This window comes from Drosophila miranda, chromosome 4 (assembly GCF_003369915.1).
Source record: "Drosophila miranda strain MSH22 chromosome 4, D.miranda_PacBio2.1, whole genome shotgun sequence".
Lineage (NCBI taxonomy): Eukaryota > Metazoa > Arthropoda > Insecta > Diptera > Drosophilidae > Drosophila > Drosophila miranda.
This window is the reverse complement of record NC_046677.1, coordinates 27,349,161-27,367,168: the sequence shown is the minus strand read 5'-3', so window position 1 is coordinate 27,367,168 and position 18,008 is coordinate 27,349,161. Positions and strand designations below refer to the sequence as shown.

Sequence of the window (18,008 nt, the reverse complement as noted above, 5' to 3'; positions counted from 1 at the left end):
AGCAGGGAGGAATCGAGTGGGAGGCAGAGAGAGATTCAGGAGGGAGGGGCATTGTGGTGTAGGTCCGTCAACCGGTTTGTGTGAGTGTGTGGTGGTCGGGTTGGGTTGGGGGTTGGGTGGTGCGTGGTGTGGAGTGGTGCGGAGTGGTGTGGTGTGGTGGTGGTGGTTTAACCAAATCCAAAATCCAAAAGTTTAACCGAAAGTTACATGAAACGTTACAAAAGAAAAGTAGAAAGAAAAGAAAGTAAATTAAAATCTGGAACTCGAACTCGGAATCACAATCAGAATCGTGGTACGGTGGCAGTGGCGGTGCGGTGGGTCGCTACAGAGGTGCTTCTACTTCTACGAGTACTTCTACAGCCAGCGCCAATCTAGAATGGTGGGTGGGACTACTCACACGACTTGGACAGGTCTTCGTCGGCGCTGACCAATGCATCGGACTCGTCCGTGAGCACCGACAGCTGCATGTCGCGCTTCTCCCGCTCGCTCTGGTACTTGATGGGGTTGGCCAGGGCCTCCGCGAAGTCGGAGAGACCATGGGGCACATAGTCCTTGACCACCACGCACAGGAAGAGGGAGGCCAGGGCGATGGGCTGGCCCACCTCCGAGCGGAGATTCACGTGCCGATACCCCGGACAGAGGCCAATCACTGGCAGCACCCGATGGCCGATCAGTTTGCCCCCCTCCTCGTAGGCGGCTATCCGTATGCTGGCCAGTTCTGGCAGCACCACCTTCTTGAAGACGAAGGGCTCCTCATCGTAGACCGGATTCATGCCGTTGTCACGCACTGTCTTGGTGCGGAACCTCTTGCGCACTGTGTCCGCTGGCAGACCGTACATTTCCACCTCCACAAAGGTGTTCACCCGCTTGTCCGTGAGGAATTGTCCGGACAGCACTGTAATCGAGACTGTGCCCGCGATGATGCCGTCCACAGTGCTCTCGGCAAAGGGATCCAGGCGGCGATCGGAGCGACGCATAAACTCGGGCTTCAGGAGGTATCCAGATCTGGCATTGTACTCGAAGATTCCCAGATTCAGCTGCATGGCCAGGTCGAGGGTCTGGAAGTTCAGGGCCACCAGCTGGCAGCCCGCGTTCCAGAACAACTGCGGCATGAAGTTGGAGCTGTCGAAGCGGGTTCCCGCTGGATAAACCCTCGACAGCTGGTGCTTGTTGTAGTTCACAAACTCTATGGGCCGCTCCTTCAGCAGCGTTGTGGCCTGCTTCTCATCAAATGAGGACATCTCGTAGCAGCGATTCTTCTCTGTGGACAGATGGGAGAACATTAGTTCAAAGATAGAGTGTGTCTCTTTGGGACTCACTTTCTGCATTCTCAAAGGAGCTAAAGTGTATGGGCTGCACGTAGTTGACGAGCGCTGAGATCTCCGCTCCAGCTTCGGTTTCCTTCTGGGCCTTCTCCGGCGGCGGTTCGTTGCCGCTGGGGGGATTGGGTGTGGTGTTGGGCAGGGATTCATCGTCCGAGGAGCTGTCCGAGTCCGAGGAGCCGGTGCTGTCCTTGGAGCTCTGGCGGATTTGCTGGGGGCACAAAGAGCGAGATGAGACATGAGAGATGGGTGGGTTTACTAGGAGGCTAATCCTTTTGTTTGTCCTGCAGCTGGAGGTCACGTACGGAACTACGCGGAACTATTAAATTGCATGTCACACATGGAGAATGGAGAGAATGGAATATGAAACCCATTATTATGTTGTGCTGCTATCTCTGCCACAGATCCTTCTGCTGCTGCCACAGATCCCCCTGCTCTCCCCAGATAATGCGAATGAGATGCAAGAAAATGGCGCAGATTGTGTTTCCTGCTGCACAATGCATGCTGTCATTGTTTGTGGCATGGGTAGTGGGGGGCGGGGGCACTGCATAAGGTTTACGACACGACTCTGGGGCTGTGGTCTGCCCTTTCCATTGAATATCCAACGCCCCATCACACAATCACGTCACTTTCGAATCGATTTATAAAAGCCCTACAATGCTGACAGCCAGACAACCAAACGGAGTGAGGATAATGTGCTTTTGTCGCCGAAGAAGAGATGAATCCTTCAGTGACCCCCGATCCCTGATGCCACATCCCTCTGGTGACTAATGAGCCCGAAATGCATCCATCCTCCATCCAGTCTGTGGTGGGGTGTGGCATGTGTGCGGAACGAGGCACATCCGATTCCATTAGCGCAGACTTGCAAATTGCTGTTGGATCCCCGATGGCCCCTCCCCGGAGCCATGTATTATGCAGCGCACATTAAACAGAGCCCAGGCCCCAGGCCCCAGTCCCCACTTCTTCGCCTCAAAAAATCATAAATAATAATGCCGACCTAATGGCAAAAGTGTGCAATCAAATTAAAATGCATATTGCTGGCGTAAGCTGGAAAGACCGAAAGCCCAAAAGACCGAAAGTTTTCGGGGCACAAAATTAGTTTAGGAAAAGAGTTGGGTTTGGGTTGGGGTTGGGGTTGGGGTTGGGTTTGGGGTTTCCCCTTGGTGCCACAATTTTGATTACTGCACTGTGAATGTTGATCCTTGGAGTTGGGGGATTGTTCCCTCTGTGTGTGTTTGGGTGTGTACTCCTATCATGTGTCATATCCTTGACCATTTGCACATTTCCATAGTTAACAATGCGCTGACTGTGGTGTCGGTGGTCATCCGACAGGAGTCACCGCATCCACATCCACATTCACTGTAAATCTCTCATTCATTTAGCAAACTATTCTCTCTTTTTCCATTATTTCTAGACTCCTTTTCGTACCCCTTGCGGAGGGTATTATGATTAGAAGTAGATGTTTGTAGAGGGGGACGACTCTTTCCAGACTCTTCCTGCAGCTGACACGAGAACATTGATGGCTCCAGGGTATCTAATCTTCGTTCTCGCAATTCCCTTTACAGGTCAGAGGGTTTTATGTGTTTCTGTCATCGGGAGGATTATTTCGTATGCACACTCGGAATGCAAACAGAGACAGCCAAAGCCCGATGACAATCCTCTGATCATCATCATCATGGGAATGGGAATGAGAACGAAAACAAATATGACTACAAATCAGCCAACAGTCAACAGGGTAATAGGAGGCGCCACACACTGTGTGTGTCATTAAATGCAATTACAGGCACGCCACCCTTACGCCCACACAAATAATGCATGTACTACTATTATCCTTGCAGCCCGTTTACTCACTTGCAATGGCGGGGCATGTCCTCCTCCGGTTCCTGTCGAAATGTCACCATTGGCTGCGCGTACGGTTGGGGCACTGGCACCCTCCTCCTGGGTGGCTGCAGCTGCCACTTGTTGCGCCGCCGCCGCTGCAGAAGCTGCCTTGGCCGCCGCATCCACTGAAAAAATGCGGAAAAGAGAAAGCGGGCAAAGGGATATAAATTGAATGAATTTTATGGAAATTTTCAGTGCTCCCTTTTTTTTTTTTTTTTTTTTTTTGCTGATTTTCGAAATTAAGTTATGGATGCGAAAATAAACGCGAAATGCTTTTAAAAAAAACAGAGTCGCCTTAATGGAATCTAATAAAAAAAATACATATAAATCATATTATAGAGCAGAACGGAACGTACAGGGAACGGGGCAAAGCGGAGGGCCAGAGCGGTGCAGAGCGGGGGAGATTCTAGGAAATTGCTGAGCTGGGATCCAGGGATCCATTGGAGCAGCCCTGCTGGGATCGTGCCACACTGCTGCAGCAGCATCAGCAGCCGTGGGGGCAAAAGTCATTTGCATTTATAAATTGGCTTTTTGCAATTCATGAGCTAAAATGTCATCCGGGCCAATGGGAGTGGGAGTGGGAGGAGGAGACCCATGGCTGGGGTGAGCGGATGTGTGTCTGTCCATGGGAGGGGGGCAGGAGGAAGCAGGGACTGAGTGTGCGAGTGGTTGTGGTCCCTCGGCAAAATGGCGACAAATGTCCTGGGCTCCTGTGGAAATGGTGCAGCTGTGCATGCAAATGTCCCCGGGAGGACCTCATTCGCACAGGAAACAGCATGCAGGAAGCAAGTGGCCTGGCAGCAAATGCATAAACAGAATTATAATGAAAAGTGTCCTTGGTGGCAGGATGGCAGGGGTGACAAGGGGGGGTTCGATTCTCAGGAAAAATAGGTACATTCTGCCATAAAATTGGATTGAGCGTGCATTCATTAACAGTCCTGCTCAGGCATCTCCTCCACTGACGGCAAACGCATACAAAAATTGTCTGACAGCAGATCGAATGGAATACCCTTTCCGAAAGGAGTTACACTTTCCGATGGTTAACAGGAAAAAGTAATGGGAGAGCCACACTTTCAGCTATGAAAATGGAGTGGAGCTTCCACTTTATTGGAAGTTCTTAAGCTCCTGGATGTCCTTCCAACTCTTCAAGCAGATACTCTTTGAGGGATTCCAAAGTGATTCTTTAAGACAAGTTCCAACTGGAAGAATAACCAATTCGACAACCAAAGCCACCTCTCTCAAAGAGGGTACTCCCCTCTCAGGACTTCTATCAGAACCCAAGACTTTAAGCCATGAACTTACGCTGGAACGGGATCCCAGCTCTAAGATATACTAGGTATATCTGTGGTAAACTGTCTTTGAAGGTACATGGATAGCTCTTCCACAAATGCTAGGGTCTTTGGCGTTTGGTTCATTTCTTGTGCTGGGACTCTCATTTCTGCATTTGTGGTGAACATTTCATCAAAATTGATACGTCCCATCACTCAAGCTACCACACACTCCCCCTCCCCTCTCCATCTGCTACGAGTATAAAGTTTTTCGAGAAAAACCCCTCAGCAAGCAGCTGGTGCGTGTGCGGAGCTCATTTGCATTTTTCATGGAGCGTGGAAACATGAGATCTCTGGAAGGAGGGCAGGATGGTTGGACGGCAGGAAGGAAGCATGCTCTGGTCTCTGTTCTCTGGCCATGTGCTTCGATGCCGTAACATATGTGGCAGCAAGCAGAACTCTTGCCACATTACGCATTCGACGGATACAGAGGTACAAAAAAGAGTTATGGGTGGGGCAAGGGGCATGGGGCTCGGCACTCACCTGAATTGGCGGTCATCAGTTTGTTGCTGGCTGCTGGGGTGCCCACCCCCTGGGAGGGCTTCTTGTGGTGGTGGTGGTGGTGATGATGGTGGTGCTTCTTCTTGTTCTTGATGATGATCTTGCGACGCAGGGCCGCCGGTGGTGGCAGGTCCATGTTCGGCTCCAAGGGATACGAATCGAGGGGCTTATCGAGCAGCATATCACCGAAGATTTCGCGGCAATAGTTGGCGATTTTTGCCTGTCGAAAAGAGCGGGGCCAAAAGCGACTGTTAACTATCTGATAACTGGCAGTTGGCCCACTCCCAGTGCAGCCATTACCCCACCCCAGATACATGCTACTTGGATATGTTGCGGCTTGTAAGTTTGTTTAGTGGCACGTGCGGCTGCCTTCTGGCTCCTGGCTGTAGTTCACCTGTGCCTCGGCCTCGGTCCGTCTCCCAGTGGGAAATTTAGTTTATATTACTACTTTTAATGGTTAAAGTTTATCCGCAGCAGGCTCTGCTCTCCACAGGGCCGTAAAAAGTTTGCCTTTGTTATTATCTCTCGAGAGGCAGAGGAGGGGGAGCTTAAGCAGCGAACAATTACCTTTCGAGTGGCTTCTGAGATTCGCTCCTGGCTGCCCCCCTCCCTGAGTTGGACCCCTGGAGTTGCCAGGACTCCCTCATGTGTGGCAGCGAGGAGGTCCTTTCTGCTGTTTGTCTTACTGCGGAATGATGGATTAGGCTGATGAGTGACGAGGGAGACGCAGACGGACACAAAGAGACCCTTTCTTGACTCCCCTTCCCTTCCTGATTGCTGGGCTGTTGTTTTAGGACAGGTAACTTTTTGCCTTTCACCTTTTCTTTTTAACTTTTTGCTGTTGCTGTTGCTGTTGCTGGTGCTGTTGCTCCTTTGGGGGCCGTTTTTCTTCTCTTAAATTAATTTCCCTGTATTCCTAGTACCATTTTTCTTGGGAAGGCCTGCCTTTCCCTTCTACCGTTCTCACCTGCTGCCTGGGATTGCAGTGATTCTCAAAGCTCAATATCACAGGGAATTCGGATGTCTTAAATGCACTCTCTGCGATGGCCTCCAGCACGTCCTTGGCGAAGATCTCGGGCACAAACGTATAGCCGTGCACAATGACGGGCTCCTCGGTGCGTCCGTTCCAAAAGTCGAGCTCCACGCATCTGCGGACCCACAGACAGGAAAAGTGTTTAGTGGAAAGTGTTTAAGTGCTTAAGGAAAAGTGGAGGATAAAAGTAAATGACAATTTCCCATTTCCCATTTCCCATCTCCCGCCCACACACCACACACCCACACAAAAAGTGACAAATGCAGCAGCAGTAAAAGTAAACTTCTGGCTCAATGAATTTTGTGATGTGTGCGCATCATCAGGAGCAGGAGGAGGAGGAGGAGGAGGAGGAGGAGGAGTAGGAGAAGCCACAAAATAAGCAGCGACAAACCCATTTCCGTTCAAGTGGAAGGGAGAATCGCAGCGAGGGAAGAGTGCTCACACGTCAGACAAAGACAGAGAGAGAGAGAGAAATTTCTCCTTTTTTTATGCGAAGGTCTCTCGCATTGTCTCTCTGAAGGTCAGGGCTGCTGACCACACACATCGAATGCGTCAGAGCAGAACTCACCTGCAGCCTGCGAGGAGGCACTGCCTGTATATCTCCACGGAGGACTTGCCCGTCAGCTGGTGTCCCGTGAGGTAGGTGTTGTGCGAGGAGTTGATGAAGTAATGCGACATCGGCTGATCCATGTCATCGCAGAGATCCAGTTTGTTGGGCGCCATGATGGGATTATCGTCGCCCATGAGGTACCTTTTGGAGGCAGAGACAGAGAGAGAGAGAGAATGCGAAGGATTAGATGGCTCTCAAGAATGCTCTCAAGATTCAAGTGAAATTTGCACACGACAGCAACAGCAACAGCAGCAGGAGGAAGGTCGCAGCGAGCGTCCTTGCCACATCAGCGCCATAAACTGCGCGTTAAGCCCCACTCGAAACAGGAGGAAAACAGCGCAACGTCATATGCATATGCATATGCATATGCCTACATGGGGGGATGCTGGATGCTGCTTCTGCTACTGAGAGGACCTTCAAGTGACTCGAGCAGGCGTTTGCGTCGCAGGTTGATAAGCTGTCACGCCCAGAAGGGTCTTGACTGTGCAACAAGTAAGCGACGCCCACACACGACACCACACGACACGGCACGACACGGCACGACACGGCACGACACTCACCTCAGAAAGCCATCCAGACTGAGTTGGCCCTTCTGGGCATTGAATTTATTCGGCTCGTACTGCTGGATGAGCTCCTTGGCTCTGGCGGGATTCGCGTACGGATAGAGTATCTCGTTGAGGCGCGGATCCCGCTGCGTTTTGTTCAGGAATTCCACAAGCTGCGGAATGGACATGCACTTGCGCTTCGAGACGCCCACACTGGAATGAACAAAGTAAGGCACTTAATTTTGAGGACATCCATCCTGCAGGAGCTGGCTGTGTGTCTACTTACATGCTGTCGAAAAGCACCTCTACTTCGGAGCGCTGCGTGAGATATTTGTAGAGATTGTAAAAGTCCTCAAATTGAAATTTCGACACCGATATGCTATCGCCCTTGCCCGACGGCAGCCCGGTCACGTCCAGCGCCTTCTCGACACGTTTGCGATCCTCCTTGTTCTGGGCAAAAAGTTTAATGATGCTAAAGTGGTCACGACCACAGAAAGCAGCAGCAGCAGCAGCAGCAGGAGCAGCAGACAATGGAATCGATGGTCGATGGTCGGTGATGCATGAGCCACGTTCCACACGGGGCAGGCAGAAGGTGAGTGAGCGAGCGGGAAAAAGGGAAATTGCAAAATAGAAATTGGCGTAAATTTCAATTTTCAAGTCGATGGGCGCTACTCTTAACAAATATTTGTCAAATGCTTCAACGCACAATGCACAAAAGCCAGACCCTGAAACCCAGGGACCCAGGCACCCAAGGACCCAAAACTGGATTGGAGTCCCAGGCACGGGTCACGGGTCACGGGTCTCGGGTCGGGCCTCTGCCATTGAGCGAGGACAATGGTCAATTACTTTTTCACTGGTATGCGGCCACTCTTGTCCACCTGCAGACACAGACGGGTGTGGGCCTTCTGCAGGAACATAATCGCCGAGCCGTTCAGCTGCGCCAGGCTGTAGGCCAGCTTGATGAGTCCGTCACACCAGAGCTGCGGGCGAGAAAGAGAATGTGAGAAGGGGAGAGAAAGCGAAAAAGAGAATGTGGAATGAGGGCCAGTCAAAGGTATGGCTCAGTCGTTCAATCAATGTGGAGTGGCAGCCCAGAGGACGGATTAAATTGGAGTGGAAGGTGAAGGGTTAGGTCAAAGGTTGGTCCGAACTGTAGCTGGGAGTGGAAAGCCCAGTTGGAAAATTCTGCAATACATGACGCATGCTTGATATTTGTTTAAGGACTCGACATTGATTATTGAAATACCGTAGCCCTGCGTATGCGTATTATTTGCTTAAAGAAAATATATGTTCCATTGGATAAAGCACAGCCCATCGGAAGATGGTGCAATACAAGTACACGATGTATGCTCAAGAAATCGCTTAACATGTCAATCTCTCAAAGGAAAACCTAAGTAAGGATGGAGTCATACAGTGCGTATGCGTGATATTTGCATAAAGATATGTTCTACTGACATTTTGAGTGCCAGAAACGTGGGGAAAAATTGGATTGCATTGTAGGGGGCACACCAGTTCCCTTGAAGCCTTGCCTTCAAATGGTGTAAGACATGTCGTATGCGTAATATTGGTTAAGAAACTATGTACATTTATATATAAATAGACACGATACAAGTGCACCAATATCTGTTTAAAGATATCTCCGTCTGGGAACCCGCACCTCTGATGTTGTCATAATATTTTCTTAAATATATCTCCCCCCACAGACATTGATTAAACCAGAAACTATAGTGCTGCCTTCATGTAAAAGGAATTTCAATGAATATATAGACGCCTTGGGGCGTATGCGTGATGTATGCCACGATTGGATGGACTCCACAGACACAGGCCAGTGCCTGAGACACACACAAAAGTCTCCTCAAAATAGTGCTCCCTGCGGTGGCTGGGGGTCTGGGGGCAAGGGAGCTGGTGGCTGGTGGCTAAGCCACAACTATCGTCTCGTTTCGTTCCATTTATGTGAATGGAATATCCACCATCCATATTTATGGCCATCACGAGCCCCGAAACGAAGCGAAAATGTTTATTTATTTTCTGTTCGATTATTTTTGTAGGCACCGAACAGAATTCCGTTTGAAAAGTTTATGAAAATTGTGGCATACAATTTTCTTCTTTGTTTTTTTTTGTTTTTTCGTGTTGTTTATTTCGAGAACGAGCGCGACGCGTGCCAAAAATAATAACCCCAACAACAGCACGCCTCTCCCTGTTTTTCGGGGACCCATCACTGACCATTGACCGCTGATAACCGTATATGGAACATTGATTTTGTGGCAAGGTCAAGCCCAGGGCAGGGCAGGGCAGGGCACGGCCCGACCGAATGCAATCAATAATAAACAGGGAAGAGTCCCCTCTGTGGCAGGCACTCAAAATAGCCGCAGCGATGGCACACATATAATAGGTGTGTCCCCGAATGGTGTCATGGATGGGGGAATCATTAGCGGCACTCGACCCAATTCCCCGAACACACAGAAATGCCTGTCCCTTTCGATATTCTGTCTCACTTGTCACTCCACACGCGCCATCAAGTTGTCAGCGGCGCGGCGTCTGCCAAGTGGCCAATAATGAGGCGGCACGCATGAGGAGGGGCGGGACGCCTCGATGAACGTGGAACGCTGGCTGAGTGCCAGGTGCTGGTCTCACCTGTGCAATGTCCCGCCGGTTGCAGCAAAAGTTGACGAATGTCATATTGACGAAATCCGAGCCGTGGCAGACGGTCACTGTCTTCTCCTCGAGCGTGGTGTCCTGCGGTCCCATAGTCACAATCTGGCGCAGTTTACCCTCCTGCAAAGACAAACACAAAAGGATGAGCGTTATTAATTGCCAAAAAAGAAGGAAGGAATGAGGAAACCCAAAGAAGGAGACGGCAAAGGGAAAGCGAAGCAATAGCAATAGCATGCGCCAAATGAAGTTTTATGGGAGTCGTAGTCATAGTCGTAGTCGTAAATGGAAGTCATATCCTTGTGCGCTAATCCTGCGAGTAGACTCGTAAACTAAGCAAATAGTCGGAACAGTCGGAGCAGTCGGAGCAGTCGGGGGAGCTTCTGGCCAGCGTGTGCCATATTTCAATTAAACGGCACAAATGGATTTACGAGTCGTGGTGGCAGCACCCTCTTCTTCGAATGGTGGCCCCATTCGAACCATTCGCAAAACTGGGTTAAATGCAAATTTAGCTCCGCAAACGGCAACAGCCAGTAATCGCCTGTACATCCAACAGTCGCGACTGGTCGGGGATTATCAATGTCCTTTCGAACGCTTGGCACATAGTCCTGCAACTTGAGGCGGAAGCCATAGCATGAATTCGGCATTAACTTTGTGGCATACAGCGCCATGTCCTGACATCCAGCATTATCTGGAGCCATTTGGTGCGTCTGTTTGCTCTGTGCTTCCTGCAACGCTTCCGCTGCTGGACATTTGACAAACTGCTACCCAAAAAGTCTAGAGAAAGAGAGAGAGAGCCAGCCCCATCTGCAGGACGTTTACTTAGTATGGCAAAAGTCACAGTCCGACTGCAGGGGCATATTTATCGGCAGAATCTGTGGCAAATAGTACATTTGAGGCACATAAATTCTCGTATCTGCGTACAGAAAATCACACATAAATCACGTATCTGCATCTGGGACACAGAAACGCCCATAATTCCCGTATCTGAGGACACACTCATGGAACCTTAAAGCGCCTTACTTTCCGAATCCCGGAGTCCCTATGCCCCACGCCCCGTGCCCCATTGATGCTTCTACCCATGCAAATCGAGCCAATAATGAGCTTTGCTGGTCAGCGGCATCCCCCATCCACCTCTCCCATTTGCTTTGCATCTCAGCTTACGCCTCCGACTGCCAGATCAGCCAGATGTATGGAAGCCTGAGGATGGAAGAGCAACCGAGTCGACTAATTGAAAGGCTTCCTTTCTCTTCACTCAACGGGCATTTGGGGGGCCATTAAAGCGCCATTCTGTTTAGTGCTGATAAACGAGGAGCAGGATGCCAGGATGCCAGGCAGCACACCTGTACGAAACGAGTTCCGGGGGCAACGGGTCCTGGCAACGTTTATCTGGGCGCGTCATGATTTGCTTTTAACTAAAAACTAATTCCGGCAAATTTGTCGTTGTGAATAATGTAAATGGCGGCCACGGACAGTGGGAGAGAGGGACGCGTTGGCACGGGCACGGGCAAGGGCTGCTCCTGGCACGAGCTCCCGTGCCGTGAAAAGCGTAAAGCGGAAATGACTCTACGGTGATTATCTTAATTGCTTCTCACGCTTCGCCCTCGACATTCACGCGCAGCGCTCTCGCTCTCGCTCTCCCCTTTCCCTGCTCCTGTCGCTGTTCCAGTCGCGGCTCCTGGCCCTGATAATCCTTTTGGCTCTGCTCGAAATTTGAATTTTAAGAACGCTCATTATATAACCCAAACAGCAGCAGGAGGAGAACGGCAAATGTAGCTGGGAGTGTTTTAAGGGGAAGGGGAAGGGGAAGGCCATGTCTGTGATAATTTTAGACAGCCTCCCGAGTCCCTCCATCGGCGAATAGAGTTATTGATTTTGAAGGTGCTAATAAAATGAGGATACATCTCTCTCTCGGGGAAATTCAGCGGATAAGCAGCCGTTTTCTGTTCAGAGATACAGATCCAGGGATCAATGGAGGAGCTATTACTACCCGCACTGGCCGAATTGGCCAATAAAGCGTCATTTAACAGATATCGCTAAGATAATTAGAACTTAAGTCGATAAATATCCGATAAACATTCGAATCTGTCAACTAACTGGCAGGCAGAATTAAAGTGTAGATTATATACAAGTCATGCCCATGTAAGAGGGAGACAGCTGACGGCTGTCACTGCACGTTTGTATTTCCAATTTCAGAATCAAAGTCGAAGCAGTCAGTTCGGTTAGCAGCATCAATTCTTTTCTCTAATCTTTTCCTTTTTTTTCGACTTTTTCCCCTGAAAATGAACAAATACCAAGAACGCGAGGAGCTGCGCGAGCTGCTCCAGTCATGGGATCTGACCGACCTTATCCCACGTTTGGAAGAAGAAGCCATCAACGTAGACGAACTGCGGATGATGAAGCAGCACCACCTGGACGAGCTGCTGCGCAACTTTCGGATGGGCACACGCATACGCTTCGAGCATCACCTGGAGCGCTGGCGCAGCTGCCTAGACGTGCACCTTCAAGGAGTTTATTGGAGTCGCCCGCACTGCCAAGATTGTCGGTGCGCGACAACCCAACACCAGACGGACAACGCCAGTGACTGTGGCAAGTCCGATGTTTCTCTCACCGAGAGACACTCACCCAGAGAGACAGTACCAGACGCCATGCAACCTATCGTGGAGCCCGTCCAGATTTTGTCTACGTCGCTAGTCACCAACTCGAATGTAGAGGACAGCGGCGAGTACGTGACTGGAGAGGATCTGGGGGTTACAGTGCTAGGCATTCTACAGGCCGCGTGCATAAAAAGCCAGTCGCTACTCGACCTCGTGGGTCAGCAGGAGGCGCTGAGTGCAGAGCAGCGGCAGATTCTCATCCAGCTGATCTGCAGCTACTTTGAGGACCATCAGCTGCACTTGTCGCTACATCACAGCTACCAGCTAGAGAACGAGATCCTACAGCTCTTCCCCAAGGAGCTGTTGGAGCATTACCGTAAAAAGAAGCGCGGTAAAATCTACGCACGGTGCTCCTACGTAAAGAATAGGAGGGGGAGATCTTCACCGAAGGACGCTAAACGACGGCGGGTGGCTGAAACCCGGGACCCACGTCTTCGCCGCTCACTTCATCGCTTATCATAGAAATCGCCATCACACATCACATCGCAATCGACAATAAACATTCGGAAATTCGTTATAATTAACATTAAATGAGTGGATATTTGTAGATGGACGATGGCAGCATCGTCCTGGCAGATGAGCATAAGGCGTTCCCCTCGCCAGCTTGTTGAGAATGGCTCCTGTGGACTGCTGCTGAATGGCCTGCTGAGTGGCGGTTGTGCTGACAGGCACCCCCGGATTCGTCTGTCTCCTGTTCGGCCACGACCCGCGTGCTGGCTATGTCTTGACGGAGCTGGTGGCCTGCCATCCTCCTGGAAGCGGCACAGCTGCACCTCAATACGTTCGCTGTTGTCGGAGGTCTTCAGCACCTGATGGATGAGCGCTTTTCGCTTTTTTGTCAATTTTTACAATTAGCATAGTCTATATCGTAGGGCCATTAATAACTGTAATCGATATTCCCATAATTGCGATACCCAATCTTATCGATGTTTAAGTGCGATTTTGTGATCAGCAAAGAAGAAGAACGCACACATAGTGGAATAAAATAATGTTATTAATACGCAAGAACTGCGTCACTATATTCAAACGAGGGGGAACGTTGTGAGTTGCTGCGGAGACCGCAACTCTACATTTATACCCGATACTTAGTCAGTATGGCTCTCCTTCGGCAGACGCCGCAAATATTAAACGACACGACAAAGAGTGCGTGCGAGAGAGACAGAAAATCAGTCTGAGCGTGACGTCGGGCGCTGCGTAGCCACTGCAAATTGATTTCTTGCTTTTGGCTACAAAAATGATCCGATCTGATCCAGATTCAGCAATCTGATAGATATGGTCAATATCTATGATTCTGCGTTTTTAGTTTTCTCGAATGTGCAATATTGTGGATGCAACAGATTTTCGTCCTTTGTGGGGGCGGAAGGGGGTGGGGCGAAATTCTGAGATATACGTTTTATAGTGAGATCTAACAGAAGTGCGGATACCAAATTTGGTTACTCTAGCCTTAATAGTCTCTGAGATTTGTGGATGCCCCAGATTTTCGTCCTTTGCGGGGGCGAAAGGGGGTGTGGCGAAATTTGGACACGAAACGGTCAAGGACCGATATCACAGGAGTGTGGATACCAAATTTGGTTTCTCTGGCTCTTATAGTCTCTGAGATCCTTGAACTCACATTTTGCAATTGGCAAAACCGACCATGAAACCTGTGTGTTAGAGAGAGACAGAGCGAGAAAGAATGAAATTGTTTTCTTGATTCTGGCTATAATAATTATACGATCTGGTTGAGATTTTACACTCTAGAACATATAGTCATTCTCTACGATTTTGCGTTTTTGGTTTTATCGTATCTTTAAAAATGTGGATGCCAAAGATTTTCGTCCTTTGTGGGGGCGGAAGTGGGCGGGGCGAAGTTTTGAAATATTTTTGTAGCAGTGACATATCACAGAAGTCTGGATCCAAAACATCGTTGCTCTAGCTCTTATAGTCTTTGAGCACTAGGCGCTGAAGGGGACGGACAGACGGACAGACGGACGGACGGACAGACAGGGCTCAATCGACTCGGCTATTGATGCTGATCAAGAATATATACACGTTATGGGGTCGGAAACGATTCCTTCTGGACGTTACACACATCCACTTTTACCACAAATCTAATATACCCCAATACTCATTTTGAGTATCGGGTATAAAAATATGGATACACACAATCGACTGCTTCGAATATTTCACCGCAAAACTCAGTTTCGTTTTCCCCAGTTGTCAGAAGGCGCTGAAACGCACAGAAAAAAGGAACAAAAATACAGCTCGATGCGATATCGAGCGCATAAAAATTGTACGTATTTGAATATTTGATTTAAAGGACCGAGATGAGCACGGCCGGAGAGCGGTGGAAACGACTAGCACAGGAACGTAGGAGCAGAGGTGGCCAGGGATTCGGAGATGAGGACTCGTGGACTCCCCCCAGGCCCTACGAGGTGATGCGGCAACAGAACTGTAAGACTGCAAGCTTCCGTCCGGGTGAGACGTACCCGAGCATCCGCACGCCTGTGTCGAGGTGCAGCCGGGAGCAGACCATCAACTGGCTGGCGGACTCGATCGAGGCGGATGGATGTGGGCGACCCTACGGCATGTCCAACGATGACATTTTGCAGATGTGGCAGCAGAGCCCCCACAAGAATACCTTGGGGTACTACGGCGTGGGGTCGCAGGTGCCGAAGCCGGAGGCAGTGAAATTCAATCAGCAGATCACGCAGAGCCTCCAGAGGGCCAACGGTCTCAAGCAGCGTAGAAAGCAATTACAACTTCAGGGACCAAGGACTCTACCAACCATCGGCGGGAAGAAGATTGCGGCATCGGCCTATAAGCCATACGTCCTCAATCGCGAGGCCATCAAAGCGGCCATCCAGAAGATGCCGACCGTCAAGAAAAACCTGTCGCCCAGTCAGGCCTTGACGACGGTGTACTGCCACAAGTCCGATCCCGTGGATCCCTTTGGCGTCACCAAAGAGAAACAGCAGCAGCAGCCCGAACTGAAAATGGAGCATGCTCCGCTGAAGAAGACGTACGGCCATCGGCGCCCTTATCGGTACTGCGGCTGGCGGTGCGATGAGCCGAAGAACAAGTGCACGGACTACGAGTGGAAGAAGTACAAGCAGGATCCGCGACCCTGCGACGAAGACCTCAAGCGGGAGCAGAAGGTGGCACAGGAGCAGACCCAGGTGCCCGAACCGCGGAACTACGAGGAGCTGTACTTACGCCTGGTCAAATGCTTCGAAGCTCTCAAGGTGGAGTGTCCCATGTGCAAGGTCTACGCGCAGTGCTGTAACCCGAGGGGACTCGAGGGCGATGCGCCTGGTGTCCCAGATATGGATCTAGGATATGGCGACGGCGGAGGCACACATCCCGGAGACAAATTCAGGCCAGGAGACAAACCCGGACGGGGAAGCAAGCCAGGATATGATGAGAAGCATTTGGGAGATGGCGAAAAACCGGAAGATGGAGGAAAACCCGGTTATGGTGATAGGCCCGGAGGAAAGCCAGGAGTTGGTGACCAGTCCGGAGGAAAGCCAGGAGATGTAGACAAGCCCGGAGGAAGGCCAGGAGATGTGGATAGGCCCGGAGGAATGCCAGGATATGGTGACAGGCCCGGAGGAAAGCCAGGATATGGTGACAGGCCCGGAGGAATGCCAGGAGATGGTGACAAGCTCGGAGGAAAGCCAGGAGATGGTGACAAGTACGGAGGAAAGCCAGGAGATGGTGACAAGACCGGTGGAAAGCCAGGATATGGTGACAAGCCCGGAGGAAAACCAGGAGGCGGTGACAAGCCCGGAGGAAAGCCAGGAGATGGCGACAAGCCCGCAGGAAAGCCAGGAGGTGGTGACAAGCCCGGAGGAAAGCCAGGAGATGGCGACAAGCCCGGAGGAAAGCCAGGAGACGGTGACAAGCCCGGAGGAATGCCAGGAGATGGCGACAAATCCGGAGGAAAGCCAGGAGATGGTGACAAGCTCGGAGGAAAGCCAGGAGGTGGTGACAAGCCCGGAGGAAAGCCAGGAGATGGCGACAAGTCCGGAGGAAAGCCAGGAGGAGGTGACAAGCCCGGCGGAAAGCCAGGAGTTGGAGACAAGCCCGGTGGAAAGCCAGGAGATGGAGACAAACCCGGCGGAAAGCCAGGAGGTGGTGACAAGCCCGGAGGAAAGCCAGGAGGTGGTGACAAGCCCGGAGGAAAGCCAGGAGGAGGTGACAAGCCCGGCGGAAAGCCAGGAGTTGGAGACAAGCCCGGTGGAAAGCCAGGAGATGGAGACAAACCCGGCGGAAAGCCAGGAGGTGGTGACAAGCCCGGAGGGAAGCCAGGAGGTTTGGACAAGCCCGGAGGAAAGCCAGGAGGAGGTGGCAAACCATGGGACAGGCCGGCCGTTGGGGAAGAAGCGCCCGACTATAAAGGGCAGGCGGGAGACAAGCCTGGATCTCTTCACGAGGACGAGAAAAAAGAGGGGGGAAAAGGCAAGCTGAATCACAAGCCATCGGAGAGCAAATTGAAGACAACGCAACCTGATGATCCGGATGCGCCGGATAAACCAGGGGGAAAAGATAAAGGTAAATCCAAGCGACCGAGGCCCTCTAAACCAGAGTGTGACCCAGACGATCCATTCTGTGACACTTACAGCCAAGATACACCCAAGCAATCGATCAATAAACCAAAGGGATCAAAGACAAGTCGGCCGTCTGAACGAGAGTGTGATCCAAACGATCCATTGTGTAGCGTGAAAAAAGATCCTGGGGATAGCTTGACACAACCACCCGGAGCACCACCCATCGGGCCAATTTCACAACCCACACAGGGCCCAGAGATCCCCAAGAAAGGGATCAAGGATCAAGGACCGCCCGGTGGTGATGGGAAAACTGGTAAAGGTAAAGGCCCCAAGGGTGGTCCCTCGAGGGAGGAGGTCAAGCCGGAAAAGGAAAATATTCCATCGTGTCCCTGCCCCATTTGCGAATTCTTGCGGCGCCACAACGAACCCGACTCGCCGATGATCCGCGAGATGAAGCGCCAGGATAAGTTGCGCCAGCAGCGCGAATACTACAAGCAGATGTGCCACCGGCAGTACTTGGAGTGTCGCGAGCCCGAGTACCGGGCCCCACAGCACCGTTGCGATCCCATCGACTGCGACAACACGTTCTGCAGCAACCCGAAGCTCGGGGATTACTGTGAGTGCTTAAAGGCCATGCAGGACCTGCAGCAGATGCTTGGCAAGAATCACAAGATCGTTGGCAACCAGCTGCTGTTCGACCTGGAGGACCTGAGAAGTCGCCTTTGCAAGCAGATGTGTGACTGTCTCTAGAGAATCGTCCTTCAAAATATATAATTTTCGGAATAAGAATCTGTATTTGGAAAACAATTCGAGCATTAAAAAAATAGTTTCCATATATATGTATATACATATATGTATATGTGTATATATATGTATATATGTATATAAAAAAGCGAGTTGTTCTCTTGTTATGTAGGGTTGCATGGCCTATTATCGATTGCTAGAATTCG

At 50.8% G+C, this 18,008-nt stretch overlaps 2 protein-coding genes across 6 annotated transcripts in view; one reads left to right on the top strand and one right to left on the bottom strand.

Annotated features, from left to right (window-relative positions):
• Window positions 1-18,008, bottom strand: part of LOC108162556 (1-phosphatidylinositol 4,5-bisphosphate phosphodiesterase classes I and II) — a 56,857-nt gene that overhangs the window by 2,320 nt on the left and 36,529 nt on the right. For all 5 annotated transcript variants that reach the window (XM_017297351.2, XM_017297349.2, XM_017297353.2 and 2 more), the window contains exons 4-13: window positions 9,855-9,995; window positions 8,067-8,200; window positions 7,507-7,692; window positions 7,236-7,433; window positions 6,634-6,816; window positions 6,000-6,180; window positions 5,015-5,252; window positions 3,174-3,328; window positions 1,320-1,533; window positions 398-1,261 (exon numbers count right to left, since the gene is read on the bottom strand). In XM_017297351.2, coding sequence (XP_017152840.1) covers window positions 398-1,261; window positions 1,320-1,533; window positions 3,174-3,328; window positions 5,015-5,252; window positions 6,000-6,180; window positions 6,634-6,816; window positions 7,236-7,433; window positions 7,507-7,692; window positions 8,067-8,200; window positions 9,855-9,995 — 2,494 coding nt within the window. The remainder of the gene's footprint in view (window positions 1-397; window positions 1,262-1,319; window positions 1,534-3,173; window positions 3,329-5,014; window positions 5,253-5,999; window positions 6,181-6,633; window positions 6,817-7,235; window positions 7,434-7,506; window positions 7,693-8,066; window positions 8,201-9,854; window positions 9,996-18,008) is intronic.
• Window positions 14,723-17,891, top strand: LOC108162560 (collagen alpha-1(III) chain). Its single transcript, XM_017297357.2, has one exon. The coding sequence runs from the start codon at window positions 14,836-14,838 to the stop codon at window positions 17,806-17,808; it is 2,973 nt and encodes a 990-aa protein (XP_017152846.2). The 5' UTR covers window positions 14,723-14,835; the 3' UTR covers window positions 17,809-17,891.